The 19233-nt window shown below is 35.1% G+C and overlaps 1 protein-coding gene across 4 annotated transcripts in view; it reads left to right on the forward strand.

Annotated features, from left to right (window-relative positions):
* LOC141496118 (protein SPMIP7-like) overlaps positions 1–19233 on the forward strand; it is an 84536-nt gene that overhangs the window by 35898 nt on the left and 29405 nt on the right. For all 4 annotated transcript variants that reach the window (XM_074198260.1, XM_074198261.1, XM_074198259.1 and 1 more), the window contains 4 exons: positions 6058–6196; positions 7923–7990; positions 15332–15373; positions 16175–16279. In XM_074198260.1, the coding sequence (XP_074054361.1) occupies positions 6058–6196; positions 7923–7990; positions 15332–15373; positions 16175–16279 (354 nt within the window). The remainder of the gene's footprint in view (positions 1–6057; positions 6197–7922; positions 7991–15331; positions 15374–16174; positions 16280–19233) is intronic.

The following is a 19233-nucleotide window of genomic DNA, read 5'->3' on the forward strand; positions in this document are numbered from 1 at the left end:
GGCGCTTATGATCATTCACAGACCAAGAGGGAGGACAGAGCCTCACACACTGAGACCCTTGTGGGAGTGTCCCAAAAGCTCAGGAAGCACCCCCCAAAACAGGATTAGGCTGGGAAAATGAACAAAGAAACAAGAGGAAGACCACTGAGAAATATTTTGCAAATGAGCCCAAGAAGGATCAAAATAGTCTGAAGATGAGGAAGCACAAGCTCCTGCATCTAAAGACTCCAAGAAAAACAGAAATTGGTCTCAGGCTATGATAGAGCTCAAAAAAGACTTTGAAAATCAAATGAGGGAGTTAGAAGAAAAACTGGGAAAAGAAAGGAGAGAGATGCAGGAAAAACATGAAAATGAAGTCAGCAGCTTAGTCAAGGAAATCCAAAAAAATGCTGAAGAAAATAGCATGCTAAAAAACAGCTTAGGTCAAATGGACAAAACAGTTCAAAAAGTTATTGAGGAGAAGAATGCTTTAAAAAGCAAAATTGGCCAGATGGAAAAAGAGATAAGAAAAATCTCTGAGGAGAATAAATCCTTCAGACAAAAATTAGAATTCAGGGAGACTGATAAATTTAACAGAAATCAGGAATCAATACTTCAAAACCAAAAAAATGAAAAATTAGAAGAAAATGTGAAATATCTCATTGAAAAAACAACTGATATGGAAAACAGACTTAGGAAAGATAATTTGAAAATTATTGGAATACCTGAAAGTCATGATTAGGAAAAGAACCTTGACATCATTTTCAAAGAATTACTACAGGAAAATTGCCCTGATGTTCTAGAAGCAGAGGGCAAAATAGAAATAGAGAGAATCCACCGATCCCCCCGAGAAAGAGATCCCAAAAAACCAACCCCCAGGAATATTATAGCCAAATTCCAGAACTCCCAAGTCAAAGAGAAAATATTACAAGCAGCCAGAAGGACACAGTTCAAATATCGTGGAGCTGCAGTCAGGATCACACAGGACTTAGCAGCAGCTACATTGGAAGCTCGTGGACTTGGAATACAATATACCGGAAGGCAAAAGAGCTTAGAATGCAACCAAGAATGAACTACCCAGCAAGGCTGAATGTCCTCTTCCAGGGAAAAAGATGGACTTTCAATGAACCAGGGGAATTTCAAATGTTCCTTTTGGAATGGCCAGAGCTGAACAGAAGGTTTGATCTTCAGATACAGGACTCAGGTGAAGCATGGAGATTGGAGGAGAGGGGGGAAATATGAGGGACTTAATGAGGATGAAGTGCATGTATAGAAAAATGATACTGATAATATTCATATGAACCATCTCAGTTAATAGAGCAGGTAGAGGGAGCTTTTATAGTTGAAGCACAGGAGAAAGCTGAATTCAAAGATAAAATATGGTGTAAAAATGGAGTCAATAAGAAAAAAAGGGAAATGGAATGGGAGAAAGAAAAAGGAGAGGGGGGGAATAGTCCAAGCTATTTCACATAATAAGATTTTTTTTTTATTACATTGAGCTATTGCAATGATATGGAAGGGGGAAGGCAAAGGGTAATGAGGGAACCTTTGCTCTCATCAGAGATGGCTAGGAGAGGAAACAGCAAATATACTTAATGGGGTATAGACAACTGGAGTAAGAAGGAGGGGGGAGCAGGGGGAAGGGGTGGGGATGTAAATAAAGGAGGAGAGGATGGACCATGGGGGGACAGTGGTCAGATATAACACATTTTCTTTTTTTACTTCTTGCAAGTGTCTGGGATTGGATGGCCTGCCCAGGACCATGGGGCCAGGTGGATTCTGGGCCTAAGGGGTGGTATGGGGGCTCAGGGCTTCTTGGCCCCAGGGCCAGGGATCTGTCTGCTGCACCACTCAGCGACCCTACAGCAGAGTCAGAGTGAAAGGAGAGAGAAAATATAGTACATGGTAGTGGAGAAATAAGAAAGGAAGGAGTTGCAATCAGAAATGGCAACGTTGGAAACATATGGAAATAACTTTTGTGATGGACTTATCATAAAGAATGTGATCCACTCCCGACAGAGTTGATGGTGTTGGAACAAAGACTGAAACACATTTTTTGTTATTATTATTTGGGGGAGGGTGCAGGGCAAGTGGGGCTGGGTGGCCTGCCTGGGGCCACATAGCAGGGTGATCATTGGGTGTCTGGGGCCAGATTCGGACCCAGGTGTTCCTGGCTCAAGGGCCAATGCTCTGTCTGCCACCCAGCCACCCCTACTATTATTACTATTTTATTTTATTTTGGGTCTTTCTTTTCCCTTCTTTTTGGTTTTTGCAGGGCAGTGGGGATCGGGTGGCTTGCATGTCACATGGCTGGGTGATTATTGGGTTTATGAGGCTGGATATGGACTCGGGTGCTCGTGGCTCTAGGGCTGATGCTTCGTCCATTGCACCACCTGGCCATACCTACAATTATTACTATTATTTTTTTTATTTTAATTTTTTTCTCCCCCTTTACTTTTTTGCCCAAGCAAGTCCTCTATATTCAATGGGGGGAGGGGTATTTTGTTTACTTGTAAACAAGTGTATCTTATTAATGTAAAGAAAAACATTTGTACAAAATGAGAATAAAAAATAAATTTAAAAAAAGAACTCATGGGAATAAAATAGTATTGCAATTTGCTTTCTGAAATCAGGTCAAGAATTTTTTTTTTTTACTGAGAAGATAACATATTGACCTCAGAGCAAAAAAACTTCATAAACCTACAGGTCTTAGCTTATAAGAGGGCAGAGGGTATTTAATATTTGTCTGTATATTCCCCTTTCCAGTCACAGCCTGACACATGATAGGCATTTATATGAATGTCATCATTAATTAATAAAAACTCTTTTGCTTATTTCTTTTGCTGTTTTGCTTGGTATTTCTTACTTGGTATTCTCAGAACTTAGTTCAGGGTCTAGAATATGTTAAAGTGCTTAATAAATACTGACTTTACTCAAATTTTGTGTATTATATCAAAAAAGAAGCTTTATCATGTTAATATGTTTTTCTTGAGTTGTTATGAGGCCTTAAAAAGCCACCATGGTCTAGAGTTAGAAAACCTGGGTGAGGTTCAGCTCTTCCACATTTTACCTCTCTGGGAATAATATTTAGATTGTCCTGCTGAGAGGAAAAGTCATTTCTAAAACTTAAAGAGCTATGCAAATATATACTATTAGTACTGTTCACTGCAGCCTTTCATTAGTAGTTCTTCCACCTAGACAAATGTACTTGACAAAATTCTGAAACTCACTTGGAAAAAAAGTTGCAAATATTTAAAAAAAAATTTTAACCTTAAGAAATTTACTCAAAACTTAATTCCAAAGGCATAACCAAGATGACAGAAAAAAGGTGGAATCTTGCCTAAGCTCTCTGAAATTTCTCTCCAAATAATTTTAACAAATGCTTCAAAACAAATGCTGGAAGAACAGAACCCACAAAAGGACAAAGTGCAACATTTTTCCAACTAAAGACAACTTAGAAATTAGAAAGGAAAGGTATGCTTCAATGGGATGTGAGTGGAGGACAATCTAGTACAAGTTGGGACTTGAGAGTGACTAAATCAGCTATGACAGAGTCTACATCCAGTTTTCAATCCAAAGATGGTAGAGGAGTCAGACAACTTGTCAGAAGAAAATAAAAAAGGTCCTTTGCTGACACCAGGAGCAGGACTTTATTTCACCACCTATACATGAATCCCTGCCTTAGTCTAGGGTGAATCACAGTCTCATGGTGAAGAGGAGCACGAACACACTAGAGCTTGGGACTCTAGGATAGCAAGAACCCTAGTCACAGCTTCAAAGTAGAAAAGAGTGCCAGTGATAACTCACAGACCACGGCATAGACCAGAATAGTAAACACACCTCTCTTTAGATCATATCACACTAGAAGAAATAAAAAGTTACTGGTTTCTGAAAGTATGGCTTATGGAAAAGAGTTACATAAAAAACCTTGAATCTTGGGAAAGTACACTTTTGATCCCAGAAACAGAACCCCAATTTAGCATAGAGTTAAAAGTCAAGAAATAGACTGAAAAAAATGAACAAACAACAGAAAAAAATTCTGACTATAAAAAGTTAATGTGACAAGGAAGATCAAAATACATATTCAGAAGACAAAATCAAAATTACTATAGCCAAAGCATCAAAGAAAAACATCAGTTGGGCTTAGGCCATGGGAGAGTTCAAAAAGAATTTTTTTTTAAATCAAGTAAGAGAGGTAGAGGGAAAAATTGGGAAGAGAAATAACAGTGATACAAGGAAATCATGAGAAAAAAATCAACAGCTTGATGAAGGAGACACAAAAAATATTGAAGAAAATAACACCTTAAAAGCCAGAATAGGTCAAATGGCAAAAAAGATTTATAAATATCTAATGAAGAGAATACCTTGGTAAGTAGAATTGATCAAATGGGAGGAAAGACACAAAAATCCTCTAAGGAAAATAATTCCTTATAAAGTTGAATTGGCCAAATGGAAAAACAGTTATAAGAGCTCAATGAATGAAATAATTTCTTAAAGGTAAAATTGGAAGTAGAAACAAACTTTATGAGACTTCCAGAAATAATAAAAAAACCCAAAAGAACAACATCAATAAAAAAAGAAAGAAAATGTGAAATATGTTGGAAAAGCAACTAATCTGGAAAAATAGATCCAGAAGAGTTAATTTAAAAATTAATGAACTATCTGAAAGCAAGAGCCTATATGATCTTTCAAGAAATTATCAAGGAAAACTTCCCTGATATCCTGGAATCAGAGGGCAGAATAGTAATTAAAAGAATCTACCAATCAATTCCTGAAAAACATCACAAAGTAAATGTTGAGGAGAAATATGGCAAGCAGCCAGAAAGAAACAATTCAAATATTACAGAATTGCAGTCATAATGATGCAAGATTTTGCAGTATCTTAAAGAATCTGCATGTTTGGAATATGATAATCCATAGTTAGGATTCTGAGCAAGAATCACCTACCCAGAAAACTGCATATAATCCTTTAGGGGATAAAAGATAGCTATTTAATGAAATAGAAGTCTTCCAAGCATGAAAAGACCAGAATGGGGTACATTATCTAAAATAAAGGAGGTACAATAGAGTTTTTACATAGGAGGGGAAGATAGAGGTGGGAGAGAGGATTAGGCACTATGATAAGTACTGGAAATACAAAAAAGGGTTAAAATCCATCCCTGACTCCAAATACACACACACACACACACACACACACACACACACACACACATATAATAGATGGAAGGAAATCTGAGAAGGGAAAGCACTAGCCTTTGGGAAGAGAGAAATAAGAAAGGTCTCTTACAAAGGTAGATTTGAGCTGAGTCTTGAAGGAAGGCAAAAAAGTTAAGAGGAAGGAGTAAAGGAGACTGCCAATGGGGAATAGGAAATGTAGCTTTGGGAAAATATGCAAAACATTAGGGTACATATTGCCAAAGTATAACATTATCAAAACATAAAGGGATCAAGTTATAATTAGTTTTAAATGGTAATAGAGGTGCGGCTAGGTGGCACAGTGAATAGAGCACCAGCCTTGGAGTCAGGAGTACCTGGGTTCAAATCTGACCTCAGACACTTAATAATTACCTAGCTGTGTGGCCTTGGGCAAGCCACTTCACCCCATTGCCTTGAAAAATCTAAAAAAAAATGGTAATAGAATATTTGCTCCTAAAGGTATTAGAGAGTCACTGGAGCTCATTGAGTAGGGGAGATGATAGGATCACATCTATACTTTAGAAAAATTCACTCAGGCAGCTGAATTAAGGATGAATCAGTCTATTAATAAGCCCCTATCTTACCCTCATCCTATACCTCCATTTTTTTGCTGGGTGATGCCTCTTACTAAGTCACCTTTTATTACCTAAGAAACTGGTGTGCTCTTATCAGGGATCAGAAAAACAAAGGGGCAAAGATAATTTTATGGTCTTCTACCACCATGGGATATAGGTTTAGAGGGGGAAAAATAGTAACAATGGTAAACAATGAAAAGCAGTTTTGCTAAACTTAAAACAGGTTTTATTTTATTATGCTCAATTGTATTACATATTCTGAATCCACTCTTGGATCCAAAACATCCTTATTTTGTCAATGATATAGAGCTTATGAAGCAGTTCCACTGGATGAGATCTACCCACCAAAGCTTGACCCACCAATAACAACATTTGAGAAGAATGCTGACCAAGTTTCACAGAATTTTACAATGAGGAGAAATGAATGGGAGCCATCAATGTGTCAAGTCAGTGAATATTTCGGAACAAGTTTCTTGCTCTTGTTATTCAAATACAGTGTAAATGTATCCTAAGCATAATTACTCATCCATTTCCATGTTCACCCTGATCAAAGAAAAGAGTAAATGAATTAGATGATTAGTAACATTAAAGGATGGGAAGTTAATACATTTTGTAAGCACTGACCCAGTTCCAGAATTGCATGCTAAAAGCATTTAGATGTTGTTGTTTTTAAATTCAGTTTTAATTTTTTTAGAATGTATAAAACTCAAACTATAACGATCTCACTGAATTCCTATGACTAAAGGCAAGTAAATGAAGTATTCTAGAATCACAAATGGGTCTTAAAACTGGTCCCCACAGACTGCTTTTTACAATACTCAAGTGAGTGTTCTATGTAGATTTGATAATTCTCCAGTAAAATTTCATGTCAAATTGTTTTTTTGGTGATTTCATTGACATTAAGAACTGTAGGTGGAGAAACTCCCTCTACGAATATAGATGGCAACTCTTTGGTATTGTTTTTGAGAATTATTTGGGACCCTAAAAGGTTTAGTAACTTCACCAGCATCACACATCTCAGTCTTTATCACCAATGAAGCCAAATCTTAACTACTATGTTGTATGGCTGCTTAAGTTAACAAGACTTGATAGAACTATCTCTTACCCTGCCACTGCCTCTGCCCCAATAGAATTGAAGGCCAAAACCATTTCATTTTTATATCTCTATCACCTGGCACAGTGTCCACACACAGTAGGAACTTAATAACCATTTGTCAAATTCAATTTATTTCACATACCCTAAAGACACAGCACTTCTTTGGAGAAGACTTGCTTTTTTTAGGGAAACCTCAGAGTAGATTCAAATCCTTTTTTAAGATGTATTCTGCAATCACCCCTTAAACTGCATTGTTGCAGATCTAATATTGCAGCCATTCTGATCAGGGTATGAACCTCAATTTAAAGACTTTCTATTGTACTCAAAATACTGCACACAAACAAGCATTTTTTAAACTCTGTACAATTAAAAAATTAACAAGAAACTGTCCAATTTTTTTTTGTTTTATAGAAATTTAATTGATTGAAACAACTGGAACCCCAGCTAGGACTCCGAAGTATGTTATAATGGCACAATTTTCATTATGATGTCATATAAATAGATTTTATTCCATTAACACTATTAACAAACTGCTTTGGAAGCAGAGAATGAAAAGTAGATGCTTTTTCTCTCCTGTATTGTTTAACTTAATAGACATTGTAATAGGAAATTAATTGATGTATAAATATAAACCTGTATTTTGATGAAAATATGTTCCATTTTTACTCCCTTTTCCATCTGTGTTTTTAAAATATTTTTTCTGACTCAAAAGTCAAAGAACTTCTAATTCCAGTTATAATTGCATAAGGTTCACAATGTCTTATCTCAATTATTTTCTCTAATTAGGAGCAAATATATGAATTAGTAGCAAAAGGTGTGTTAAGTAAATAACCTAAACATTGTCATGTTGAGATTAAGTCAAAGCACAGGAATTATGGAAATATCCATGATTAGAAACATTTTTGAGAACTTTTCACTTGCATTGTGGACTTTGATAAGTTAGAAACTCCACTATTTCTATTGTTTTGTCATAAATTCTTACTACCAAATTGTGTTGCTTAAATATATGTCAAAACCAAAACATGCAAGTGATTTATCAATTACTTTTCCCCCACTCATTCTGAAAATTGTTTTAGTTTGTCGGGGGCCTCTGGGACAGATTTCAAACAAGATCCTTCACATCACCAAAAAGACCAATTAATTTGTAAGTTTTACCTTTTTTGTGCTTGTTGCTAGACTCAGCTATTCTTTTTATTAACAACCATCTAATTGCCCATTCCATAATAATAATAATAATTAATAATAATAATTGTTTTTAAAAATTCAGAGTTGGGAGACATATCACCTGATAGAATTCTAGGAGTGATCGCTATGAGAAAATGATTCTGTAAAACTTAAAACTTTATAAATATGACAATATTTCTTCAGGTGTTCGCTAAGGCTATATTTTAATAGGAAGAATACTAGTCTATTAACCTCCAATGCCTTGATAAAATATAGTCTAGATTATGTATATGAAATGATATTTTAAATAATAAAAATACATTATAAATAAAATGATAGTTTTAATAATATTATAGCAATTCATAGATAGTATAAAGCAGAGCACTTGAGTGACCTTATTCCCTGGTACTCCAATTATAGCTGAAATTTATTTAGCAAGTTCATCCACAACTTTGGAACTCTCTGTTTCTCCAGGTTCAGTACAGTTTGTTTGAAGCAATCATAGTTTTGTAAATATGATCTTTTAAAAATTCTATTCAGTGTATTCTTTACTCACAGACTAGGAATTATGAATCAAATAGCAAAAGAACTAGATAATTAATCACGCTCTGACACACACCCATATATAAAAAGATTTTAAATCTCATGCAGATTAGCATGCTTCAGTGGGAGAGAAAATAATTTTTGAATGAATTACTCTCAAACCTGGAGTACTTCTTTCAATTCTGTCTCCCAACAGCTGCACCTTATTGTTTGCTCTACTCCAGCTCTACAATTGCCTTTAAGATGTATGGGATATTCAGGGAGATTTAGTGCCTCTGGTGCAAGGACTTGCCAAGGTTTCAGGGCTGTTCATCCACTATTGGTGTCAATCTTTCACCCAATGCTCACTTTCACCCAATGCACACTGACCACACCCTGGTAACCATATCCACCTCAGCAGATGGACTAGACCAGATTTAGGGTAACTGATAGTCCTCAAACCCTTCGGTGAATTCAGGGAATGTCTACCCTAAGAACATGAAGATTTCTCCTGGTAAAAAAAGGCAGATAGAAACATTTTGTTCCTATAGCCATGATGGTTCTTAGAACTTGATCAGACAACTTTGCATCCTGAGCTTGTACCAATTCTGACTTTTGTCTTGGCAACTAGACTTCAATGCCTCTGGAAGAGAGAGTGAGGCTGATGCCTTTATACAACTCTGCCTCACTAGAATCCAATTCATCAGCAAGTCAAGACATCATGTCATGATGTCACTGGTTCTCTTCAAACCAGAAGGATGAACAACAACACATGTACCTTTTCTCTCACTCTGGATACCACTTTTTCTATGCTGAGATGCTATAGCCATCTACTGAAGCTATCATCTGCTACTTTGTCTGCTTCTTGCAAGAAAGTGTTATCCCTCTTTTATGAGACTTTCTGACCAACATGCCAGAGACTCCATCAATACATTTCACCTCTTTCATTAGTGAGATCTATAGCCATATGCAGTTTGAGCACCAAAAGATTATTCGTGCATTTTTTATACTATCTATCAGTAATAGTTTAACTGCTTGTTCTCTCTATGTGAGATTTAAGAACCAACACATTAATTCATTTCTTGAAGTCAATAAGACCTAAGTTCAGATTCTGACTCACTTAGCTATGTGACCTTGGAGAAGTCCCTTAACCCCTTTCAGACTCAGTTTCCTATCTATTAAATGTGAATAATGACAGCGTCTTCCTTACAGGGTTGTTGTGAGGATTGAATAAAATTAATGCATGCAAATTCCTTTAAACTTTGTTTAAAGCACTAGAAAAATGAAGTAGATTTCTAAGTAAATTCTATCTATATTATCATTGCTAGTATCATCATCATCATCATCATCACATATTTCTTTGGGGAAAATCCAAATCAACATTTTTACTATATTTTATAACATATTTACTACAATATATAAGTGGAAACAAAAAAGAAATAAAGTTTTAGTTACTCAGAAGGACAAGACATAGACTCCCTTCATACAAATGCATAAAGAATTTACTTTCACCATGCATCTAGGAGACAACAATAAACAATTCCTAGAACACTTTATATTCTTACATTATAAAATTCATGCTTTGAGATAAGCAAAGAAACTACCACAAAAATAAGTTTAGCTAATTTGCTGATATCCATTGCAAAGTATGAGAAAATAAAGAACTTGTAAAAATAATTTAGAAATTTATTCCAACCCATATCAATATGTATTTCAGTGACTTCATTATGAAGGCACACAGGAGAATATACATATCCATAAACATTTATATATACATACATATATTAGAAAATAGAATTTAAGATTTTTTAAAAGAAGAAAAAGGATAAAAGCTCACAGAATATTCAGAAATCTCAGACTTATAATATCTGAAATGGTGTATGTAGTGTTCAAGGAGGACCAAGCCCTTTTCAGGGCTGCTCATTGATCTTTGATGTCCATCTGGCATTCAACTCTCATCTTTGGCTCCAAGAAGCAGTGGCATGCACAGTGGTTACCCTCTAGGAAACCATCTATTAACTGTCTCAGAAGATGGGCTAATCCAGTTTGAGGATAACTGAAAGGTCCCCAGACATTGATGATTTAGAGGAATGTAAATTCAAACTTCTCCTGGTGGAATGGGCAGAGGAGAACAATTTGTTCTATCTTCCATGAAGGCACTGAAAGAAGTAATGTGGAATACTTAGAACTTGGTTAGACATTGAAGATACTAAGATCATTCACTGTATCTCAAGTCATCTTCAGTTGTCTTGATTCTGTCTTGTCACTGGACAGTGATGATTCTGGAAGAGAAAGTGAGAGTGATGGCTTTGTGCAACTCTATCTCTTTTAAATCCAATTCACTCACAAAGCAAGACATCACAGCATGTCATTGGTTCTTTTAAAAAATGAGGGACAAAAGAATATGTCCTGAATATTTTCTATAATGAGATAGTTGGGGCATATCAGTGGAGAAGGTGGTGACGATAACAATGGTGGCTCTGAGACTGAAGCCAGTATGAAGAACACGCTCTTCTCTGCCTTAGTGGTGATGGAGTTTCTCCCACCCTTCCAGAGGAGGCTCATCCAACCCGAAGAGTTGTGGCTCTACCACAGTTCTTTCATGGAGAATGATCACTTCCCACCAAGCCCATGTTTTTGATTGCGTTTCTTTGTCCCCTCTTTCTGATCCTTCTGGTTAAATATCTTAAGGAAGAAAATGGAGCAGACACCAAGCAGGCATACCTGACTACTAACCTCCCTTGTTTTAAATGGAGTCTTCACCAATACAATAAAACTGATTATAAGAAGTTGCATTTGCTGGATTGGCCTTCACCTCCATCTCCTTGCAGGGATCATCCAGGACACTCTGTCTTCCTCCCACGCTCCTCTTTGCAGTCATTGCTTTTTCCCAAACCTGTGGCAAACACCACTGGCAAGATACGCTGGTTGGATCCAAATACCTAGATTCTGAATCAGTTTCTTTCTGTTCTTAGTTTTTCAATTTGTCTCATGTGCTGTTGTCAAATAAATATGTCTAAATGATGACTCCTGGACGTTTCATCTGAAACCTGTCATTGCTCCCTACTGTACCCTATATATGATCCAAATTCTCCTTTCTGGATTTCAAGACTCTTCAAAGTCTGCACAGTCACTGCTTTTTTCCTGTTCTTTCCCACAATAAACTGCCTACTGAAGTCTCATTAGTCTTGACATTGTTTTATCCCCACATAAAAAATACACATAATATTTCCCACCAACTTCCAAATATTTGTTTATATTATTAATCTGACTTGGAATTAATAAGTAATTATTTGTAATATACTCTTAATTCCAATTATTTACATAAACAGTGGTTTTTTTTAAAATTTCCTCACACTTTGGGAAAAGTATTTTATATACTGCCTTTTTGTTCACAAGTGAGGCATACTTTTTTGGCACACATATTCTTTTTTTAATTTAAAAATTTTATTGATACATTTTTATATCACCTAGTTTTCCCTATGTATTCTTCTTACTTCCCTTGCCCAATTATCCTTTATAACCAAATAGAACAAAGAGAAATAGAACAGCAAAACTGACCAACATATTAAAATTTTTCATCAGCAAAAGTCCTCTGTCCTCTACCTTTGCAAAGATAGAGGGAGATACCATCTCATATCTCTTCTTTGGAGTCAAATGTGGTCTTGGTCATTATAATTTCTCAGCATTCATTTTCAATATGATATTTTCAGTATTTGTTTTCCCATAGTCTGTGGTATCCCCTAAAACTATAACCCATATGAGGAGCTAGATACATTCCTCAATGTCATTTACAAAAATGCAGTCATGGTATTATGTTAGCTAAAAACATAATCACAATGTACCCAACAACCCAACAATGTCACCTCTCAACTATACAACAAAATAATAATGTTAACATTAAATCATATAATGTTAATTGTAATAAATTACAATACACAAAACACTGCTTATCCGGAATAGGATCAGAGACTTATAGACAGAAGCAATCTTAAAGTTCATCTCATCCAATCCTCCTTTATTTTGCAGATAATGAAAAGCCTAAAGGGTTAAATGACTACCCAAGGTAATATAGCATATAATGACCAGAACTTGAATTTGAACTCAGACCCTCTGATTCTGAATGTAGTGCATTTTCAACTACTAGTCATACTGCCTTTGTTGGCCTGTTCAGAGAAAGGTACCATTAGAGAAAAATATTAATATTAATACTTTGTTGTTACTCTAAGGTATGCTAGAAAGTTTTATTTATTTAACATTAATACATACTCAACCATATCCAACTCAGAAAGGGAGATACCAAAGTGGTATAATATCCCTCAAATATTCCAATATGATTCTATATACTAGGAGATTTCAGGCAACAATTATAGAAATCTTGATCCAAGGAAAAGATAGCTTAACATAGCTTGAATTGAGATACAAGATATACCCAGAATTTAACAACCAAGTCCCTATCCCAATTTCTTCCAGGAGACAAAGGGGCTTCCTCTCTTCTATTGATATCTTAATCTATGTAGAAGGTTGAGCACTAGCACCAATCAGATAGAGATAGAGAAGAGTTAGGGATAGGGAAGACATTAAGCAAGAGTTCATCTATTTTTGAGGGACAACTTTTAATCCATCCCATCACCCACCACCACCACTACCCCCAAAAAAACAAGCTTTTTTTGGTCCTATACTAATAATTTTCCTTTTTTATAGTGGTATTTTATATCTTTAAGAAGTTTATCCCAGAAGTCTGGGAAGGGCTTTAGAAGAAAAAATTTTCCTTAATATTTTCAGTTTTACCAAAAATGTGATTTTACACATGCTTCCATAGTACTGTTGAAAAACACAGTATACATAGCCTAGAGAAAAAATAGGGAAGGAAAATATATAACTTAAAGGAAATATCCTCTAGCTGCTACTAAGCTTAAACAGGAGAGGATTTTTTTAAAAAAGAAAATAATACCAAATCCAAGTGCCATTAATATGACAAGTATTCTACTGTCATCATCTAGAACCAGTAGCACCTGATTTTACAATAGGAACTCGATAAGCTGTAGAAGATCTATCCTTATAGGCACATTGTCAAGTACCAAACATTCCATTCTTCCTTATTACTTTTCTATTTTGTTAACCCTTTCCCCTTCTCCTTCTCCCAATTACTCTCTAGGATAGAAATTATTAACATTCAGTCAGACCCCACATTCACAGCTAAATAATTTGATTACTTAATAAAATCATAATACATGACATATCAGAATATATATATATACATATACATATATATATATATATATATATATATATATATATCACAGAATGCAATATTCCAGTCCCTTCCAAGTTTCAACTCTGAGCAAAATTTCCCTTTCCCTTTGTTTCTTCATATCCATTATTTTTTCACAAAGATCCTCCCCTCTTCCTAACTTCCCTATTACTGCGGAGCGTACCACCATCTTCCCAGTCACCCAGGATGTTAAACTAGATGTGATCCTTAACTCTTTACTCTCAACTCCATATCCAATCAGCTGCCAAGGCTTGTCCCTTTTTAACATCTTTTCCATATTCATCCCTTTCTCTCTGACCCAGTCACCCTTCTGGTTCAGGCTATCATCACCTCATCCCTAGTTTATTATAATAACCAAATGGTTGGTTTGCCTATCATAAGTGTATGTCCATTCCTGCCAATCCTCCATTCATTTGTCAAAATGATCTTCCTAGGATAAAATATAAAATTTTCTATTTGATTTTTAGAACTTTTCAGATCCTGGTCCCATTTGTCCTTTCCAGTGTTCTACTTTACCCTGCCTCTGCAACCTATGTTCTAGATTAGATATTTCTCCCACAGGAACTCCATATAGTCAAAATTTCATGATTAGGTAGCAATCCTATGCAGCCTGGAGTCCAGAAGATTTATCTTCCTAATCTCAAATCTGGCCTCAAATACTTACTAGCTGTGTGACCCTGGGCAAGTCATTTAACCCTGTTTCTCTTAGTTTTCTCTTAAGTAAAATGAACTGGAGAAGAAAATGGCAAATCATTCCAGTAGTATCCTTGCCAAGGAAACCCCAAATTGGGTCCTAAAAGTAGGATGTGATTGAAAAATGACTGAAACAACAAATATTCCTGGGACCTCCTCCATACAATTTGTACTAGTTAGCAACTCACAAGAGGGAGCAATCTGTGTCTCACTGTGACTGAACAGGGATCAAGAATTTAGATAATATTGATAGAAGTGAGTGAAGTAGGTTATGATGGAGGGGATTAAGTAAAGCATTCAGAGTGAATTGGTGAAAGCAGCCCTGGGGCAGATGGTGGACTGTGGAGAACATGAAACAGAATCTTATACTGGGAGTTCAAACCTGAAATAGAGTAAGAAGTAAAGCCTACAGGAGAAGTCACAGTAGGTCAGTGGAGAACAAATCATCAGGAGTTCCTAAGCTTGCATCAATAGGAGCAGCAGTTGTGAGAGGTCAAGACAACTTGTAAAATAGCTTTTTGGAGCTCCTTTATAATGGGCTGTTCATTAATGAGACAAGGCTCTTGAAATCTGATTCTTGCTTTTATGGTGGGATTTGGGTATCCAAGGCTAAGCTTAAGGGCCTTAAGAGAATCTTCAGGAAGTGGTAGATGATGGTAGAATGTTCCCTGGACTAATTAAAGCAGTTTCCCTCCCAAACCAATTATACCCAGGGTTAGGGAAAGGTGGGGTCAAGTTGGTTAAAAATGCTAGTTTCAACAGGGTTCTAACATTTATTAAGTTCTTATATCTGAATTGATTACCATTGTTTTCTTTCTTTCTATTTCCTAGTGTAAGCCCAAGTAGTCGAACTAAATATATTCCTCTTTACACGTAAGTAAATTTTTCTATTATTGTGCATTAAAAAATATAACTTAGATCAAAATGATAGTTGACCTCAGGTCCCTTTTGCTTTGTTTATAAGTCATATAAGTCCTATAAAAGAAGCTAAACATTTCTAGATGATTTAACATCATGTTTGGTTCATAGTAGGCACTTAAGTGCCAGTTAATTGACTGCTCTGAAATTCTCTGTAATATTATTGCATTCCATGGGACATTATGGAAAAAAGCCCCGAACTCTTGAGACCATTTTAACCAATGCCATCTTTCAGATGGATTAACCATGGCCCAACTTGACTAAAGAAAGAAAAGTAAGGCCACGACTTAGTTCAAAAGTTTGTCTGAGCTCATTTCCATTCACAAAATAGTGATTCAGCACCCGCTATTACAGTTTTCCTATTTTCCTGAAACTGATCACTTTCTCTGGGGTAGACTGAATAACTAGGTCAAGGAACCATTGCTCTGGTATGTTTCTACAGAGCTAGCAAGCAACCATGGAAAAAGTTCTGGATTTGGAGTCAAAGGATATGGTTTCAGATTCCATTTCTCTTCCTCATTTTGTGGCTTTGGACAAATCACTTCATATCTCTCTCTTCATCAATTCTTCATCTATAAAATGAGGAGGTTAAACTAGATGACTTCTGTACCTCATTTCATTTCTGAACTTATGATCCTAAAGGTGTCTTGATATTTCTTTTGATATCATTTTAGTAAATAGACTATTGGACTCAAAAGTAGTTCTATTACCCCTCCCACTTTTATTATAAATCATTTACTTCTTTCATCCAAACAGCGGTTGTGTTGAGTCATTAGAACCTGATGACATAGATAATCCTGATGGTGACCTTTCATCTTTGGGCAAGCCTCGGACCTCAAAAACTTATCCAAATATAAGCCGGTAAGCTGTGATTATAAAATTGGGTGTTCATTAATGCTGGAAATTAATGGTTAAATTAGTTATGAAAAAGAAAAAAGTACTATGCTTGAGGAGGACATAGGCATGAAGAGTACAGAATTTGAAAGTTTTGGTACGGATAATGAAATTCTATTGCAACAGGCAAGTCTTGATGACAAAACTCCATCTATCAATGTACCTGCTCCAAAATTTAGGATCCTATGAATAACTTGAGGACATAGAGAGATTAACTGATTTGCCCAGGGTCACAGATACAGTATAGGTCAGAGACAAGTTTTCAGCCCAGATGATCTGCACTCAGAATTTTCTCTCTTTTCTATGTCACCCTCTCTTTTAGAATTCAAAATTAAGAGATCTATGTTCAAAACACAGCTCTTTTTAGAACATATATGACCAAAAACACTTTCTTGGAAACTCATTATTGTAAACTGTAAAGTAAAGATAAACTGTGCCAAAAGATTTCCAAATTCCTTTTAAATGTAAAATTTATGCTCCCATAGACATATGAAAATTATATTAAAATTATGATTCTCCATAAGAATATTGCTAATCAGATGAGGAAATTTGGTGAGATTAGTACAGTTTTATTTGTTACCAGAAAAACAACTCAAAATAATTTGCTGATGGTGCAGGGAGATCATTTGAAGAAGGATGATGTCCATAATGTCATTTTTTGTGCATGAAGAATAGTGTATTGCCTTTGCTAATTTAGTGAAATAAATGAAAGAAATCTAGATAAGGCTCTATAATAATTATAACAGCATAAAAAGCATCCTTTGTAAATTATTTCTTGTTTCCTTTGGAATTTTTTAAAAATTTCTGCAAATTTAAAATTTTTAGCATTTATTTTTTTAACATTGAGTTCTAAATTCTCTCCTTCTTTTCCTCTCTTCCTCCCTCCTTGAGAAGCCAAGCAATTGGATATAGATTATAAATGTAAAGTTAATCAAAAGATATTTTCATTTTAGCTATGATGCAGACCTCCCCCCCCCAAAAGAAGAAAAATAAAGTTTAAACATATACTATGATCTGCATTCAAACTCCTTCAGTTCTTTCTCTGGAGGTCGGTAGCATCATAAATCCTTTGGAATTTCCTTGGATCATTGTATTACTGAAAATTCTAAGTCATTCAGTGTGATTCTCATACAATATTACTGTTAATCTGTGCATTTCTCTCCTGTTTATACTCACTTCACTTTGCATCAGTTCATATGTCTTCGCAGGATTTCTTATAGTACAGTAAGTTTTCATCACAGTCATATACCACAACTAGTTCAGCCATTTTTCAACTTATGGTTATTCCCTCAATTTTCAGTTCTTTGCCACCACAAAACAAGTTACTATAAATATTTTATACATATAGATCCTATTCTTTTTTAAAAATCTCTTTGTTGTACAGACCTACTGGTTTCTATGTTGAGTCAGTGGGTATGTACAGTATTATGGCACTTTGGGCATAATTCTAAATTGCTCTCCAGAATGGTTGGATCAGTTCACAACTCTGTACATTAGTGCCCCAATTTTTCCTTATCTCCACAACATTTCTCCTTTTCCTTTTTTTCCCATATTTGCCAAACTGATAGGCGTGAAGTGCTATCCCTTTTAATTTTCATTTCTCTAATCAATAGTAAATAACTATTGCTCTAAATAAGAGCAATTTTTATATTACAATAGATAGCTTTGATTTTTTTCCTCTAAAAACTTCCTGTTTATACCTTTTGACTATCAACATCATCTTGATTTGACTCAGTTCTCTATATATATTTGAAATTGAGGCTTTCAGAGATAATTGCTGTTAAAAGTTATCCCCATTTCTGCTTTCCTTCTAATCTTGGTGTCATTGGTTTGCTTTGTGCAAAAGCTTTTTTAATTTAATGTAATCAATATTACCCATAATTCCATAATATCCATAAGGTTCTCTATCTCTTGCCTGCCATAAATTTTCCCCTTATCTATGGATCTGACAGGTTAATTATTCTATGCTCTCTCAATTTGCTAAAGATATCACCCTTTATGTCTAAATTATGAACCCATTTGACCTTATCTTTAAAATTTGAGTTGTTGGTCTATGCTTAATTTGTGCCATATTGTTTTCTAATTTTCCCAGCAATTTTTGGCATATAGTGAGTTCTTTTTTCCAAAGCCTTAGATTTTTTGTATTTTTTAAATGCTAGATTACTGTGGTCCTGTTTGTTGTATACCTAATCTATTACACTGACCTACCACTCTATTTCTTAGCCAATAGCAGATTGTTTTGATGATGATGATTACTACTTTGTAAAGGCAATTTGAGTTCTGGTACTGCTATGTCACCTTTCTTTACATTTTCTTTTCATCAATTCATTTGATATTCTAGTCTTTTTGTTCTTCCAGATGAATTTTGTTATTATTTTTTTCTAGTTCTATTATATTTTTTGGAAGTTTGATTGGCATGGCTCAGAATAAGAAAATCTATTTAGATAGAATTGTAATTTTTATTATATTGGCTTAGTTTCTTATTTCTCCATTTGTTTAGATTTAACTTTATTTGTGTGAAAAATATTTTGTAATTTTGTTCACACGGTCATTGTGTTTGACTTAGTAGGTAGACACTCAAGTATTTTTTCTTTCTATCTCTTGCTTGTGGACTATGTTGGTAAAATATATTAAAAAGCTGATGATGTGTGTTAATTTCATATCCTGAAATTTTGCTGAAGTTGTTAGTAATTTCAATAGTTGTTTAGTTGCTTATCTTGGGTTCTCTAAGTGTTAGTTTTGCTTTTCCTTTCCTTCTCTTATTGCTATGGATAAGCATTTCAAGCACAATACTGAATGATAGTGCTTATGGGCATCATTGATTCAGTTCTGATTTTATTAGGAAAGTTACTTCTGCAGTACAGATAAAGCTTGTTGGTGATTTTTAAATAGATTTAAATTTAAATTTATTCTACCTATTA

Source organism: Macrotis lagotis, chromosome 8 (assembly GCF_037893015.1).
Source record: "Macrotis lagotis isolate mMagLag1 chromosome 8, bilby.v1.9.chrom.fasta, whole genome shotgun sequence".
In the NCBI taxonomy this organism is placed as follows: domain Eukaryota; kingdom Metazoa; phylum Chordata; class Mammalia; order Peramelemorphia; family Peramelidae; genus Macrotis; species Macrotis lagotis.